This window comes from Nanorana parkeri, unplaced genomic scaffold, assembly GCF_000935625.1.
Source record: "Nanorana parkeri isolate BGI_ZX_2015 unplaced genomic scaffold, ASM93562v1 scaffold192, whole genome shotgun sequence".
In the NCBI taxonomy this organism is placed as follows: domain Eukaryota; kingdom Metazoa; phylum Chordata; class Amphibia; order Anura; family Dicroglossidae; genus Nanorana; species Nanorana parkeri.
Genome location: NW_017306460.1, coordinates 878,470 through 895,914, shown reverse-complemented (window position 1 = coordinate 895,914; position 17,445 = coordinate 878,470). Strand labels below are relative to the sequence as shown.

At 42.3% G+C, this 17,445-nt stretch overlaps 1 protein-coding gene across 1 annotated transcript in view; it reads left to right on the top strand.

Annotated features, from left to right (window-relative positions):
- Positions 1-17,445, top strand: part of CEP63 (centrosomal protein 63) — a 27,166-nt gene that overhangs the window by 5,606 nt on the left and 4,115 nt on the right. Inside the window, exons 2-13 of the mRNA XM_018555325.1 lie at positions 979-1,156; positions 2,119-2,194; positions 2,474-2,519; positions 2,621-2,798; positions 4,974-5,069; positions 6,394-6,510; positions 7,620-7,733; positions 8,360-8,572; positions 9,516-9,661; positions 10,967-11,216; positions 14,065-14,256; positions 16,242-16,328. Of these exons, the coding sequence (XP_018410827.1) occupies positions 979-1,156; positions 2,119-2,194; positions 2,474-2,519; positions 2,621-2,798; positions 4,974-5,069; positions 6,394-6,510; positions 7,620-7,733; positions 8,360-8,572; positions 9,516-9,661; positions 10,967-11,216; positions 14,065-14,256; positions 16,242-16,328 (1,693 nt within the window). The remainder of the gene's footprint in view (positions 1-978; positions 1,157-2,118; positions 2,195-2,473; positions 2,520-2,620; positions 2,799-4,973; positions 5,070-6,393; positions 6,511-7,619; positions 7,734-8,359; positions 8,573-9,515; positions 9,662-10,966; positions 11,217-14,064; positions 14,257-16,241; positions 16,329-17,445) is intronic.

Sequence of the window (17,445 nt, the reverse complement as noted above, 5' to 3'; positions counted from 1 at the left end):
CCCAGCACCTTTAAACCTCAGATAAGCCCCAAACCCTGCACCTTTAGAAATGCAGGGGTTTTATATACCTGCTGCAGCAGTTTCACCAAGCATAGGAAAAGAGTATACAGGTGAAACTCGAATAATTAGAATATCGTGCAAAGTTCATTTATTTCACTAATGCAACTTAAAAGGTGAAACTAATATATGCGATAGACTCATTACATGCAAAGCAAGATAGTTCAAGCCGTGATTTGTCATAATTGTGATGATTATGGCTTACAGCTCATGAAAACCCCAAGAACCCCAAATCCACAACCTCAAAAAAGTAGATTATTACATGCAATCAATAAAACAAGGATTGTACATAGAACAATATCGGACCTCTGAAAAGTACAAGCATGCATATGTACTCAGTACTTGGTTTGGGCCCCTTTTGCAGCACTTACTGCAATTACTTTTGCAGGATATTCTAATTATTCGAGTTTCACCTGTAGGCAGGTGGGCTTCTTCCACACACCTTTATGCTCAGCCCCAGGCAGGCTTATGTGGCCAGAAACATCAGGAAGGTGGGTGAGCCATGGGCAGGCCAGGCTTTGTAATCAACACCCTTGTGAGTTATTAATTACAGCTTATGGCAGCGTTGCTTCAGGTGCCAGTGAAAAAGCCATTGCGTGCGCACTTGAACATGTGTGCTGTAGGTTGCCAATGCCAGCTGCAGACACTAAATAAGCCTTTACTCTTGGTTTTTACCATTCTTAGTGATCCATATTAATAAGAAATGGTGTGTCCAGTAGTAACATGGAGGCTGACAAATGCTACTCCTTTTTTTTTCTTTTTTTTTTCTTCCAGCATTGACTGGACAAGGCTTTTCTCATGAGCAATGTGTTGGACTGGCGTTGGTTACTTCCACTGATAATATTGCTCCAATCTTTTGCTATGTTGTTCATGTCCACATTTTTCTACACTAACATCATTTTTTTTCTTTCCTTGTGTCAGGGCACTTTATAGTTCCTGTGAAGCGGAGTTGCAAGAACTCATGAGGCAGATTGACATCATGTTGGAGCATAAGAAGGCTGAGTGGGAAGCCCATAATGAGACCCTCAATACACTTTTACAGCTCCGGGAGCAGGAATTAAATACCTCTAGAGCTCGAGAAGAACGACTGAGCCAGGAGGTAATCCTACCATTTCTGACTGCTAAATGGGTTCTGCATTTTAAATTAAAATCTCCATAGATTCTGATCAATGTCTTAGTAAAACAACTCTGGTTGGCCCATGTGCAAACTTGTTTTTTTCATTACATACATAAAATCATCGTTTTACAAATACACGTTTAATACAGGACAAAGGTTTCTCAGAGCACCTCAGGTTTTCTAAAGAGGATGAGCTGTGACAGCAGGAGCCATCTTCTTTTAGACATGTTGTCTTTAAGGCCTTGTTCACACCAAATGCAGACCAGATCCGGCCAGGTTTCTGCACACGCAGTGTAGTGGGTAGTGGGCTGTGCCGTGTTTTAGATGCGTTTAGGGCCGTTTTTTTTTTTTTAAGTTTAACATGGGCTTTCAGGCACTTGCATGCGTTTTTGATGCGTTCCAGACCAGATCCAGAGCTGGTAAAATAGGGCTTGCCGCATTTTTTTCATCCGGTCTGGATCCGCACGCTGCAATGTGAACTGGAGGTCAAAATACCATAGGAATACATTGGACGCAGTTTTGATCCGGTCTGCACCTGCTCTGGTCCGGATCTGCTCCGCGCTTGGTGTGAACAAGGCCTAAGTGAAACCTTGGACTAAGCTCTGTCAAAGTTCATTTATTTCACTAATGCAACTTAAAAGGTGAAACTAATATATGCGATAGACTCATTACATGCAAAGCAAGATAGTTCAAGCCGTGATTTGTCATAATTGTGATGATTATGGCTTACAGCTCATGAAAACCCCAAGAACCCCAAATCCACAACCTCAAAAAAGTAGATTATTACATGCAATCAATAAAACAAGGATTGTACATAGAACAATATCGGACCTCTGAAAAGTACAAGCATGCATATGTACTCAGTACTTGGTTTGGGCCCCTTTTGCAGCACTTACTGCAATTACTTTTGCAGGATATTCTAATTATTCGAGTTTCACCTGTAGGCAGGTGGGCTTCTTCCACACACCTTTATGCTCAGCCCCAGGCAGGCTTATGTGGCCAGAAACATCAGGAAGGTGGGTGAGCCATGGGCAGGCCAGGCTTTGTAATCAACACCCTTGTGAGTTATTAATTACAGCTTATGGCAGCGTTGCTTCAGGTGCCAGTGAAAAAGCCATTGCGTGCGCACTTGAACATGTGTGCTGTAGGTTGCCAATGCCAGCTGCAGACACTAAATAAGCCTTTACTCTTGGTTTTTACCATTCTTAGTGATCCATATTAATAAGAAATGGTGTGTCCAGTAGTAACATGGAGGCTGACAAATGCTACTCCTTTTTTTTTCTTTTTTTTTTCTTCCAGCATTGACTGGACAAGGCTTTTCTCATGAGCAATGTGTTGGACTGGCGTTGGTTACTTCCACTGATAATATTGCTCCAATCTTTTGCTATGTTGTTCATGTCCACATTTTTCTACACTAACATCATTTTTTTTCTTTCCTTGTGTCAGGGCACTTTATAGTTCCTGTGAAGCGGAGTTGCAAGAACTCATGAGGCAGATTGACATCATGTTGGAGCATAAGAAGGCTGAGTGGGAAGCCCATAATGAGACCCTCAATACACTTTTACAGCTCCGGGAGCAGGAATTAAATACCTCTAGAGCTCGAGAAGAACGACTGAGCCAGGAGGTAATCCTACCATTTCTGACTGCTAAATGGGTTCTGCATTTTAAATTAAAATCTCCATAGATTCTGATCAATGTCTTAGTAAAACAACTCTGGTTGGCCCATGTGCAAACTTGTTTTTTTCATTACATACATAAAATCATCGTTTTACAAATACACGTTTAATACAGGACAAAGGTTTCTCAGAGCACCTCAGGTTTTCTAAAGAGGATGAGCTGTGACAGCAGGAGCCATCTTCTTTTAGACATGTTGTCTTTAAGGCCTTGTTCACACCAAATGCAGACCAGATCCGGCCAGGTTTCTGCACACGCAGTGTAGTGGGTAGTGGGCTGTGCCGTGTTTTAGATGCGTTTAGGGCCGTTTTTTTTTTTTTAAGTTTAACATGGGCTTTCAGGCACTTGCATGCGTTTTTGATGCGTTCCAGACCAGATCCAGAGCTGGTAAAATAGGGCTTGCCGCATTTTTTTCATCCGGTCTGGATCCGCACGCTGCAATGTGAACTGGAGGTCAAAATACCATAGGAATACATTGGACGCAGTTTTGATCCGGTCTGCACCTGCTCTGGTCCGGATCTGCTCCGCGCTTGGTGTGAACAAGGCCTAAGTGAAACCTTGGACTAAGCTCTGCTATTGTTGTTGTTCACAATTTATATAGTACCAACAGTTTGCACAGCATTTTCCAATATAAGGAAGACATTACAGTTGCAATACAATTTCAATACAGGAGGGTTAGGAGGGCCCTGCTTGTGAGCGCTTACAATCTATCAAGAGGGACATGATACAAAAGGTGATCATTATGTGGGATGAATTAATGGAAGGAGTAAACATGAAGTTATTATGTCTGGGTGGGATAGGCTTCCCTGAAGAGAAGTTTGTTCAAGGATTGCCTAAGGGTGCACTGAGTAGGGGATAAGAGGACAGATTGGGGTGGGGAGTTCCAGAGGATGAAAGACACTGTGGAGAAGTCCTTGAGGTAAGCATGGGAGGAGGTGATGATAGAGCTGGATTAAAAGAGCGGAGAGGAAGCTTTGGGTGATATTTTGAGATGAGGTTGGTGATATAGCTGGAGGCAGAGTTGTAGATGGCTTTGTATGTTGTTGTTAGTATTTTGAATTGTATTTGTTGGAAGCCAGTGGAGAGATTGGCAGAGAGGGGCGGCAGACACTGAACAGTTAGTAAGGTGGATGAGTCTTTGCTCTATGCAAAGAGGAGGATGGGTGGGGAGGGGAGGGTAGGGGTGTAAATCACAGCTCTGAGTTTTTTTCACTTGGATTGGTAAATGTTAGCCTGAGCTTACTGAGCTCTGTAACCAATGGTACCATGGGAGGTAAATGTCAACTGAGAAATGTGAAAATGAGCTGAGAGCTCTGCTTACTGAGAATGCACAATACAAAAGAAATGGCTTCCATTGACAGCGAGCTCGGATTATTATAACTGATGGTACATATTGCTTAAAATGTAAAATGGAATTTTAGCTTCATTGAGTGTCTCTGTTGTTTATACACTATAATGACTTGGTAGGGTAATAATGATCTGTGAACAAGGACCAGTCACCAGTTCATTTTGGTGAACTGTCTGTAGAGCTCTATTTGACCTTTTTTGCAGTAGCCTGTCCATGATGGTAACTAAAGCTGGCTATCAACAGCTGGAATTTCCTGCTGAATCATCTGAAATTCGAGCTGCGGTTGGCACCACCTAGATAGAAAAAAAGTTAGGATTTCCATTCAAATTTTGGAGCCAGTCAGAAAATGATCAGCCAGTGTCTGTATTCAGTCAGATGCAGGCACTGTTTGGGTAGTCCGGTAACGGCAAGCGCCAGCAGAATACAATAGCCTGGAGGTGAGAATCGTCTTTCCACGCTGTTAAGCATGGATATGGAAATTCATGCATATTATTGCCACTGGATGGAGCTGAGGATCATAGAATCATAGAAGATGTTGATTTGTTTCCTATAACCCTCAGCTCCATCTAGTGGCCATGATGCCGTATTCACCCCCGTATGGGAAAGGCTTTATATAGAAAAGGTTTTCCTAAATAATTGTGTCTCTGATATGTTACATAAGCTATCACACTGCATAGTGACTGGTAAATGGTCTTCATCTGAAACACATGACTGTGTGTAACCAGCTTTCGGCCTCTTCCTGTGTTGGTATTGAATGCGCCTGTTTTCATTCTGCAGATCAAGACTGTAAGAAAACAGCTGGCAGAGCAGGAGGAGAGCAATCTCAAGAAGACCGCAGCCTACGAATCTCAACTGACACAGTTTCAGGAAGAGGCTTGTTACATTTTACCATTTCCCAAAGAACTTATTCATGCTAAACCTGCGAATTCATGAAAGCATTATTACACTCAAGCTTTATTTTAATAACTAATTCAGAAAAAAACAAATATACATTACTCGGCAAAGCGTTGCTTTAAATTTTTGCCCAAGCACTTGCAGTCATCATGTTTCCGAACATCCAACTCTCAGAGCTCGTCTTCCCTTAAAGAAGAACTCTGGCCAAAACTTGTATTAACCCTTGCATTGAGGCTACCCCCGCACCGCAAGGGTTAACTGTTCATTTTAGTCTAGTGAGGCACTCAACAAACCTATATTCACCTGAACCTTGGAGCCGGCTGTCTGCTAGAATTGTTTTTCTGACAAGGAACTGCAAATAAATGAACATTTTGTTATCCTAAAAGGATTTGGTGTGCTGGTGACATTTCTATATATATATGTCTAATAGAATGGTTCCTACAACTTCTCTCCCCATCCGCTTCAGTGTTCTAAGGTCCTGTGAGTAATCGCGTCCTATACAGTATATAGGACATGAGTATGCCGAATGACATCCCATTGCTGCAGGGGACAGGCGGCAGGGACTGGGGTAGCAGTCAGCTGGCTCCGAGGTTCAGGTGAATATATTTGTATCTCCCTCCCTATACTGAAATGAACACTTACCTTTGGAGTGCAGGGCTAGACCCACTGCAAGGGTTAAGAATAATTATGCCCAGAGTTCTGCACTAAGCACTCTAGGTATAGGGAGGCTTCCTATTGGTCTGTGAGGTTTCCCATCACACAGGGGACCATGGGGGGAGGGGCCAATCCAAGCTCAGATTTTCCTTTTAAATCCTCATGTCTTCTCATGCTTGGGGAGAACTTCCCTTTTCAGCTCAGGGCCTCTTCCTGTAGTGCTGGCTCAGGTTACAAACGGATACACAGACACCATGTATCCATTCCTGAGACAAGGCAGTCTGCTGCAAAACAGAAGTTCTGCCCAGCATGAGAACAGATACAGATTTAAAAGGAAGAGCAGCAAAGAGAAGGGAAACTACCATGGATTACAGTAAGGCGCACATTACAGTATTGTTTTATGTTAAAAAATCTGAGGGTTTAATGTCACTTTAAGTTTTGCATGTTACAGCCATCTCCTGTGTCTTTGAATCTACTGATTGTTTGACAAGTGGTTTTCATAGTCTGGCACCTCTGGTGCTTAGATTTACTGACCCTTTTTTTAATATATGATTTATTTATTTTTACTAAAAAATAGATCCGTTCCAGGTTTTCTTAAAAGTGACCTAATTTAAACATGGAACCCTTTAATTTTGTCTTCTGTCCAAAGCTTAATAAACTGAAAAGGTCATATGAGAAGGTTCAGAGACGACACCATAGGTTGGAGGTGAAAGGCAAAGCGGAAGAAGAGAAGTCCGAGGTCAGCCGGCTGACAAGAAGGCTGGAGGTGAGAAAACTTCAAAGAAAAAAAAGTGAAACCATCAAATCTGATTCTGTTCCATTAAGCATTAAAACGTTATACAGTTTCCGCTTTTGTGACATCGCTGGTTTGGTCCGAGTACACAGTGTGGAATTTAAGAGTCCTGAACTGGCAGCTCATCAGTTCTGCCCTAGGGCCCATCTCATCTAGCTTGAGATGGATCTTGCAATACAATGCAAGTTCTGCTTCTAATGTCCAGCCCGCTGACCCCTGTAAATGTCACCTGCTGATAATATGTCCAAAATGTACTCCTAAAGAAAAAAGATTTTATACTTCCCTTACCCCCATGTTCCGCATTGTGACGTGTGATGTCCTTTCCGGGAGATTCCTATGGAATGCAGAGCTGCCCAAATTTTGCAAGAAGACACTCCGGTCCAGTATAAGAGCATTGTCTCATGAGATTTGGGCTGCTCTGTGCTCCCTGGGATCTCGGCAGAAGGGGAATGGTATCACCATCACCTAGGCATCGGGGGCAGAAGACAAAGGTATGGTAAAGATTGAACTCTTTGTACACTTAGACATGCTGTCAGCAAGTGACCCTGACATTATAAGCTGACCTTACATTCTACTGTAAGATCATCTTTAAATAAGAAGGCAGTTTAGAACATACTTGGTATACATATTACTTAATATTACTGCTGATACACAGGCCTACTTTTGGGTCTTTTTTTTGCAAATTACGGTACATTGTTTTGTGTGCATGGACCAAACCAAGGATAGTGTGTAGTTTCTTGTACATGGACAGAGGACAGCATGCAGTTTGTTTTACATTGTTCTGTGTACATGGACCAAACAAAGCACAGATTGCATTAATTGAATCAGCTATACTCGGTGGACTGGCTGTAACCCATAGACCAGACTAGGAATAGTGGGACACCATTCTACATAGTACAAAAGTTTTGTATACATAGTTCTAGTTTCTTAGTTATTGGCAGGAATATTTTAAGCAAAAGAAACAAAGGTTCTCCTATTGTCTGTCATCTTTTTGGGGGATTGCGGCATTTATAGTGAGCTTGCAATTGTTCTGTCTACGTTTCTATCTGTTGTTTCGCAATGGATTTGTTGTCTCTTCCTAGGAATTCCGCCAGAGGTCTCTGGACTGGGAGAAGCAGCGTCTTCTATATCAGCAGCAGCTGGCAGCATTGGAAGCTCAGCGCAGGACACTGGGAGAACAGGCTGAAATATACCAGGTACACACAGGGACGCCATTGACTTCTTTATTTGCGATGGGGTTTAGAGCTTTCATACTATTAGATTTTCTTTCCCCACAAGGCAGTGGAATTTTGACAAGTGACTGTTTGATCTTATAGGAGATGTCTCACTGGATCAGCGACAGGAAAGTATAAGACTGGAAGAGGGTTAAGGGGATTACTATTTAAGTGTAACTGCAACAAAGGTGCATGAGACCTGTATTGAGAGAAATGTGTGGGACATGACTGCTGACCTCTTTCTGAAAGTACTAGTTTCTGTCTTTCATGCTGGTCAACAAGTCAGCTATGACAGTTCCTATATTTATGTCCTCATTAGTTCATTTTAGGAAACTTATACAGTAAGAAATATGTAGACTGCCGTAGTTGACCTCCTTCATAAAATGCTAGCTGGCTGACTTTCCATGGCATCAGTACTTTGAGTCATTGCCGAGTAAATGCAAGGAGCCAGTGATGTCTGAGGTAATGTATGTCAGTTCAGCTATGGTTGTGTATGTATTCCTCTCCGTACAGGTTTCTTTTAGCAAAGTGTGCCTGTGATTCACCCTGCCGGATTTCAGAGTAATTGATTTGTTTGTACCTGACTGTTACCCTATCTCAATCTGCAGCAGCAATCCCAAAGCCGTAAGCAGATGCTGGAGCAAACCAGCTTGGCTGGCCGATCAGAAGTCCATCATCTCAGTGGTCAGCTGTCACGTGCTAATGATAGCCTTTGTGCCAAAGAAGGGGAAGTAGAGAGTCTGAAGCAGCAGCTAGAGTCTTCAAGTGCTGGGCAGGAGAGAGCAGAGAAGGAACTGGAGCAGGCTCAGCACACCATAAAGGTGAGCATGTTTTGGCCCCTGTGCCACTGCTTCTCTGGTCTCTGCTATGATAGTAATATATTAAACCAAAGACCTTCCTCACACAACTCTCCTGTGTCCATTTATATTTCTGTGGCTTCTCTTCCTATAACTACTGGAAATGTGGAGACAAATGGGAATTGCTCATCTGGCTCATAACAAGGAGGACAACAGTCTTGTGAACATTATGCAGATATGCGGGATGGCTAGTGATTACCAAGATTGATTCTTTTGGGGGCAATGAGAAAACCCTTTAAATGTTGAACAGTTTTACATATTTTTGGATAGAATTGAGAAGGTTTGTGTGATCTTTGTCAGATTTTAAATGTTGCCTGTGCAGTCATTGAAGAGATTTCATTTCTCTTCTTGTTTTCTCTGACATTGTCATCTGGAAAGGAAGTAAGGAGGTCCTGGGAATCTCCCTCGTGGGGACATTGACAGCAGTTAAAGCCCAAGAGAAGTTTTGGACCTTCCTGAGTGTGCCATAAAATTTGTATTTATTGCTGCATGTGCCCCTGATATAAAGAGGGAGGCGGGGGGAATTCCTCTGGCCATCAGATAAACAAAAGGGGAGATTATTCCTCATTTCTTGTTCTGTCTGACACACGGAAAATAGATGTGAAATGAGAAAAAAGTAGTAAAAAGTTCCAAGTAAAAGCTTCCTGTTCTTCTTGTCCTGTATAGTGGACACTCCCCCTGTCGACCAGGTATAGATGCCAAGCATAGGCTCGTCCTCACCCCAAACTGTCAACACATCTAGAGAAAAACCACAAAATACAATACTTGTAAAATTCATTATTATTCCAAAACAAATTTTAAGAAACGTTTTTAATTAATGGACTTCCCTCAGAATGGGAATAGCTGAGTAGGCCACTTTTATTGTAGTTCAACGTTTCATTCTGATCATTTACAAACCTCAATACAGGTCCTCCAAGAGGAGAAAGCAGAGCTGCGGGTGACCATACAAGCTCAGACTGACTTCCTGCAGGGCTCTAAAGCACAGAAGGAAGAGCTACACAGAGAGGTTTGCAGGGTGAACGAGACACTGAGAGAAAGGGAGAACAGCATCAGGTGAGTTTTTATATGAATGGGGAGTCAAGGTTGTTGGAAATCGCTTCTGCCGTTGACCTGTTTTTTTTTTTCATGGATTTTAGGAAAACATGTAGTACATAGTTTCAGGTAGAGCTGCAACTAATGATTATTTTCATAACCGATTAGTTGGCCGATTAATTTTTTCGATTAATCGGATAAAAAATTAGATACCATCTTTAAATTAAAATGAAATACACAAATGCAGTGTTACAAACAAGGTTTACTTCAGAACAAAACTGCATGCGTTCCAGTGCGGGCGATCACGCTGTAACGCATCTCCTGCACCAGAATTTGTCAGGCCGAAACAAAATGATTTTTTTTCCCACTTTTTTTTTTTTTTACTTTCAATAGTTCTTTATTGAAGTCAAGTGAAGCATACATAACAAAATGCATATAACATAACCAACTTAACATCCAGGATACAGTATGCTTTGCAATATCATTTCCATTTATAGGGAGGTTAGGAGGAAGGGGGGATGACAAAACAAGTGGAAAGAGAGGAGGGGAGGAAGGAGGGAAGACAAGGTATGGACCAGTTATGCGTCAGGCAATATTTGAGATAAAACAATGCAGTATGGATGTACAATCCATTTTCTCCAAGCTGAAAGGAATATAGGATATGAGTTATTTTTCATGGCAAACATCTTTTCATAAGACCACTTTTTTTTTTTAATTGTATTGTAAGCACACGGCACTTGAATAGCTTCAGCCAGGGAGTGACAGCTGCCAGTGGCAAGATTCCGCAGATGGCAGCTGTATGTAAATTCATCAGTTACAGCTTAGTCTAAAGCTGTCCATACACCTTACAACCATCGCACGACTTTCGTTGTGCGATAGTTGTAAGGTCATTAAAATTTCGTACGACCTGCCCATCTTGGACAGGCAGATTGTACTTGCGATCGCCCGATGATTGCAGTGGTGAGCGGGCAGTGTGCTCTTGCGCACACCGGCCTGTGCGGCATTTGTCTTCTGAGCATGCTACCAACCTGCCAAAAATCGTACAATTTTCTGCGGGTTTTCCAACGTGCTAGGAAGACCAAAGTCGTGCGACCGTACAGTAGATGCGGTCGCACGCTGCCCATACACTTGCCGATTATCATATGATCGCGGGATCACCTGCAATTATTGTACGATAATCGTCAGGTGTATGGGCACCTGTAGACACACCTCTTAATAAGTTCACTTGTTTTATATAATCTTTTTATGGTGTGCGGGACAGTCGTCGTGTATTTTTAACAGTTAAGCAGATGGAATGCCTTCATGGTTTTTATGACTGGATTGCAGATCATTAGAAGAAAGATTGAAAGGAACCCGGCTCTCCGATGGGCGTACGGAGGTGGATGTACTGCGCTCTCAATTGTCCATTAGCCATTTAAATGAGCAGAGGCTACAGGATGAAGTGAGCCGACTAGAAAGCCATATTGAATCCGTGACACTCCAATGCCAGAAGCTTGCTAAAGAGATTAAGGAGAAGGCTGAATCAAGGCAACTGCTAGAAGAAGAGCACAAGAAATGCTGGACAGAAATTAAGAAGGTGAGTGAGGGTTCTCTGTACTTTGGTATCATATGTATTCCTCATTGCCATTCTATATGTGTGCTGTAATCATGCCAAGATGGGAGAAATATAAGCTACCTTCCCTCAGATCTCTACTAAAGAATGGAGTAAAGGTGTAGCATTGCAGGGTTACAGAGAATCCCTGATAGCTCTGCATAGTATTTACTCTGGTAGAGTGAACCTATTATTCATTAGTAGACATTAATCTGCAAGGGGTCATGTAGGAGAGGTAGGTGCTGCGCTTGGTTCTTCCAGTATAAGTGCAATGTAAGTCAAAACAACATGTTGACTTCAAAGCTGACCTGCAGGCAAATGACTGGATATACCGATGCGTGCGTGCGTGCGTGCGTGCGTGCGTGCGTGCGTGTGTGTGTGTGTACAGTGAGGGTAATTTATCAAAACTGGAGCAGACAAAATCTTTAGCAGCTGTGCACGGCAACCAAATCTTAACTGAACAAACTTAAGAGAGAAGCTGGTTGCCCTGTTCAACTGCTCCAGATTTTGTCTGCTTGAGTTTTGATAAATTCCCTTCATATGTATAATGTTTTTGTAGGCTGCATGTTTTCAGTCACAAAAACTAAATGAAAACTAAACAAAAACTAAGTTGATAGGACTTAATAAATACATTGTAATGTCCATCGACTAACAAAAACACGGCGAAAATGGGAGGGGCTGTTGCATTTACCTATTTGGACTTCGGGTTCTTTTGGAGCTCCGCCAAAGCCCTTGTCCCCTGACTCTTTCAGCAGCTGGATAGGCTGAGAAACAGGCTCCATTGGCCTCCCTGCCGCCTGGATCAACGCCCTGCAAACCGCAGAGAATACTCCTCCCATCGGTTACTGTTTTTCCTCCCATCTTCCTAGCAAGTTAGCACTATGTTACAGCCTTCTCAGACTTGTTCCCTCCCTCACACCCATTTACTTCTCCATCCCCACTTCCAAATCGTATAAAACTTGTTTTATTTAACTTTAAGGCTGGGTTCACACCTAGGCGTATTGAATATGTGCGTTTCCGAGGGCTACTTGGCTGTATCCCAATGGAAACGCGAGACCAAAACGCCCCAAAGAAGTACATGTACTTCTTTGGGTGTAGGCCGTTTTGTATCGCGTTCGGACGTGATAGATAAAGACCATCTATATCACAATGGCTAAATCTGTGTCTGTACTGCATGTTCAAACCTGAATACCATAAGTAATAACAGGTTAATAGAGGTTTACTACAGTATATGATGAGTTTGGAAATTCTAGAGAATTGCTTAAATAATGGATTACACTTTAAATAAACCCATTAGATTTTAGTTGACAAAACTAGACTAAAACTAAAAGAATTCAGATGACTAAAATACAACTAAAGCTAAAATGGGGGATGTCCCTTTAAAGGCAATCATTTTTCTTCCTAGGAACAACAGTCTTATAATGATGTCCATGGGTCCCAGGATCTGTTCTTCTTCAACATAGTTTAGGAGACAGACTCTGGGCTCCAGGGGTAACTTAACTTTGAGTACTCGATTAATAAAATAAATTATACCTTCCCAATATCTAAACAGTTTAGGGCATCTCCAAAGCATATGGATCAAATTAGCTTCCTCACTCCTACATCTAGGACAGTTCCCAGTCTCCTTTCTACCCCATCTAAACATCTTCAAGGGAGTATAGTAAGTACGGTGCAGGATAAATAATTGAGTCAGACATTGACTAGAGCAGCGTTTTTCAACCACTGTGTGATATTTTCTGGTGTGCCGTCAATAAATCGTTAATTTCTTTGATCGATCAAAGTTACTCACCTCTCCGCCGGCTTCCGGGTCTTCCGTCGGAGATCCGGTGACGTCACGGACATCGACGTCACCGGACTCCTCCCCCCTTCCCCGAGTGGCTCTGTCGGCTAACGAAGGGAAGGGGGGAGGAGTCGGGTGATGTAGTTGTCCGTGATGGGTAACGAAGTGAAGGAGGGAGGAGTCCGGTGACGTAATGGACAGACTCCTCCCCCTTCCCTTTGTTACCTGACGGAATCACTTGGGCTGAGTCTCCTCCTCACTCTTGGGCCGGTGAGTCATCGCATGTGTGTACAAGGCAAAATCTGCTACCCTGGTGAGACCCCACAAAGCCATGGGGTTATTTAAAAAAAATATATATATATATATAACATTTTTTTTTTTTTTTAAAGGTCTTATCTTTTCTCCCAGTCTGTGACAGCAAAAGGGAAAGCAACGGGTTGATGAACTCATCACCCTGCTTTCTTCTTCTATCAGCTTGCGGTGCAGCAAACCTGATTAGCTGTCTTTTGCTGCTTCCCCCTTTGCCAACATAAGCTCTACTGCACTGAGGATTGCAAAAACCTGAACATGATTAGTTTGTGTATTAATCTGCCAGCAATTCAGCTTTAATTATGACCCCTTTAACAATAGTTACCTTCTCTTCGCTCCCCTACCACACCGCAGCCATCAGGAGTGAAGAAGTATACCAAGTACTTTCAGGTATGGGGAGCATGTGACTTGCCTGTCATCTTCCCATGTGACAGCGCTGGTGCTTTGTGATTGGCTGCTAAGACAACCAGTCCTATCACATGGGCAACGGACATGGTAGACTTTAATATTATCATTCCTTCAGTTGCGACTTAGCATTTATTTATTGGTAACCACTTTTATACAAAATGTCAACTGTTAAGTTACTCTAGGATATTCTTCTGTGTCTGCCCAATAATGTAGTTCACACCATGATAACTAACTTGTGCAAGTAATGTTTGTATCAATCATTTCTTAATAAACGTTAAAGAAAAAAAATGAATAACAAAATAAATACATGGAAGTCCCCAATGTTTCCTGTAACAGTTGAAGAGTCAGCTCTCCCAGGCCGAACTGTCATACAGCAGTGTTCTGGATGGGATGAAGAAGGAGATCTCTCAGCTGACGCAAGAACTGCACCAGAGGGACATCGTCTCCTCCAGCAATACAGTCAAAGATTGGGAGAGGAGGGTGCAGGTGGAGAAGGACAGAGCGGACAGGGAAGCTGCAGAGCGTAAGGTAATGGCTGATAGCTGTGGAAACATCATGGGATTTACAAATCTCTTTTATTGCCTATTTGTATGCATTTCTGGATCGTTTGGTTGTCAGTAAAAGTAACTCGTGATTCTTATTATATGCTTTGAATTGTGTGGAAGTTTGTAATCAGTTTATTTTTATACACAATTCCAGCCAGTTTTTTTTTTTTTAAGTTTCCATACATGTCTCATATTTAGCCAAATGCAGCAGGAATCACCCGAAATGTGATTGGCCCTGTCTGCATCACCCAGCTCAACAAGCTTCAAATGAAAAATCAAAGGAGCTTGGTGGAAAATTGTTGACTGGGCATTGACTGTAGCCAATCAGCTGCAATGACTGTTTGGGTATTCAAAGTGAAGATCAGATAACCCGCAGCACACACGTAGTAGACTCTTAGATCCTTATTCAATTAATGTATTAGGCTGTCGACAGATTTTGTCATAAAACACTAAAGTTTCAAGGCCCCACAGGGTTCCATTCTTCAGGGAGGCATAGTCACCCTGAAAAAGGGACCCTGCGTGGCCCAGAAAAGTTGGCGTTTTATGACAAAATGGTACAACAACCTAATAAAATAAATGAATAACGATCAAAGAGTCTACTACGTGTGTGGTGCGGATTATCTGATCTTCACTTTGGAGTTCCACATGGCACCATCCATGCCATCGTTACGAGCCCCACCATCTTGTAAGGTCATGACGCTGTATGGAGTGCAGGTCACCCACGATACTTTTTTTTCGGGTATTCAGACAGCCATGGGTGCCGACTGTTTGGGTACAATAGCCTGCAGTTGGAGATTCAACTAAAATCAAAGTGTAGAAATTACTAGCATTTGTTTTGGATAGAGTAGGGGGAGGTTAGGACTTGTCTTTGGTTTTTATTGCCGACGCAGCTGGAAATTCTTCCTCATTTTCTGTCCTGGTGAAAGGTCAAAATGAAGGGAAGTCTCTGTAATGTGGACACTTTTTTTTTTTTAAAGGTTGGACTTCTGTGAAGTTTTTTTTATAGGGATGCACCGATATATTGGCCGCCGAAACGTTATCGGCCGAAAATTGCACTTTTGGCATAATGCCGGAAGTGCCATTTTCTGGCTCATACATCGGTGCATCCTGTTCTCTCCTCCCCGCTGGGCACTGCTTTGTGTCCCAGCAGGGAGGAGAAAAACTGTGACAGGCGGCAGAGCACTGCTGGAAGAGAGCGCTGTGAGCGGCCGGCATCTCTCCTCCCACACCGCTCAGCCTTCTATCACATATCGGTAGAGTAGTGTGTGTGGGCGGAGACGGCCCGCGCTGTCACAGGAGGCTGAGCTCATCTCGCTCAGCCCCCTGTGACAGCGTGTCAGGATAGAGAGCGGGTACAAGCAGTCAGTGTAACTAATTGAGGACATGGTATGATTACTACATCCTTAATTATGAATGAATGGGAAGTGATCTACATCACCTCCTGTACATTCATGATTGTGGTTATAGTAACCATACTATGTCCTCATGTTATGAATGATCAGGAACACTCAGTATAGAGAATTCCTGTTCATTGATAACAGGGGATACAGAAAAAGAGATTGAGGGCTCTGTGTTCTTAATCTCTTTTTTCTATTTAGACCACTACTATCTCCCCAAAGCCCCTAAAAGTAAATGATAAAAATATTTAATAAAAATTTAAAAAAATTACAAAGTTTATAAATAAAAAATAAAATATTTAAAAATGTGAAAAAGTTAAAATAAAAAAGTTTCACTTTTGGCCTGACATTTTTTAATTTTATTTTAGTTTAGTTTTTTGGTTTTGAAATTTTCATTTCGTTGCACCTCCTAGTTTTTTTTTACCATCAGTGTCTTTCTGTCCTGGTGACCTGCTTTCCCCTCATTGCTTGTTTATTACCCCTTAATATTTGATACCTTCCATACATTGTGTGGATTATTCACACACTTTGTCCTGTTTGGATTCACAGTTCTTCTTGTTCTGATGTCTAGGTTTCACTGACAGCTCTGGAAAGTTTAAGAGAAGAGAACTGGCATCTAAAAGAGAAGCTTGAAAAACAAGAGCCAGACGTCCTGCTGGTGAGATGAAGTGATGCTGTGAAATATCTCTAGTATAGATTGGCTGAACAAGGGCAGATCTCTTCACCTGTATTCTTCCATATAGTCACATGCCCTCTGCTACCTTTTTTATTTGGTAGACTTGGGATGTGTTCTTGTGCAACACATCTGCAGAAGAAAAACATTTCCCTTTACTGGGAAGAGATGAGAACAAACACAGAATGATCAAAGAAGCATCCCAAAATATGAGCAATTTCTTACAATTTGAAGTGGTTTTTTTTTTTGTACTGGGGAGTAGATCTCTATGTAACTTAGTCTATGTAAAGCCAAAACTAGTAGGGAAAGATTAGAACTCCTGTCAATGCTTCATTGCTGTGTCCCCATTGAGAATCACTCTCTCTGTATGTCCTAGTGACCACTATCGCCAAAACAGAATGTGATGAGAAATCCAAAATGTTACAGTAGTCACTGGAAGAGGCGAGGGTAAATCTTCCCATGGGGACACCTGTTTTGGTGATGGCTGTCTAAGAGAGGATTTCCACCTACTTTGTAGAGATTTCCTCTTCCTGTTGCATCTTTGGGACAGAAACTGGAACTGACAGCAAAAAAAGAAACTGACCGGGTTTATCCCTTCTCTACTATATCCAAAACGAAAAATAAAGTTCTGTCTATACATACATTTCAATTGGCAGTGAAGCATAAATTGTAAGAGTGCTTGCAAATATTGTGATGAGCTTGGGCTTGGTGTAGACCCATTTCCCATGAGTTTGCCCAAGGCTGCTCAAAACTGTGACCAATACAACCCCCTCCCGGCCCGATCAACGGCAGCAATCTTCACCACTTTGTGATGTATAGCTGCGGGGTGGAGAATGTGCCCGTCGCCACTGACTGGGCCAGAAGGGGGTGTGTTGGTCACAGTTTTAGGCGGGCTTAGGTGAAGTTGGTTTGCACCAATACCCAGCTCATCACGTACTGTGATATATAATTGAGGCCTTGTGTTTTATGCAGCTTGAATTGATGGATCTGGTAGTTACTGAGAACACAGTACCAATTAAATATTTGTCTCTGAGCCCTACTAGCCATTAAAGAGGACCAATCTTATCTGTTTCTAGTAACACAGAATATACTAGAATACTGA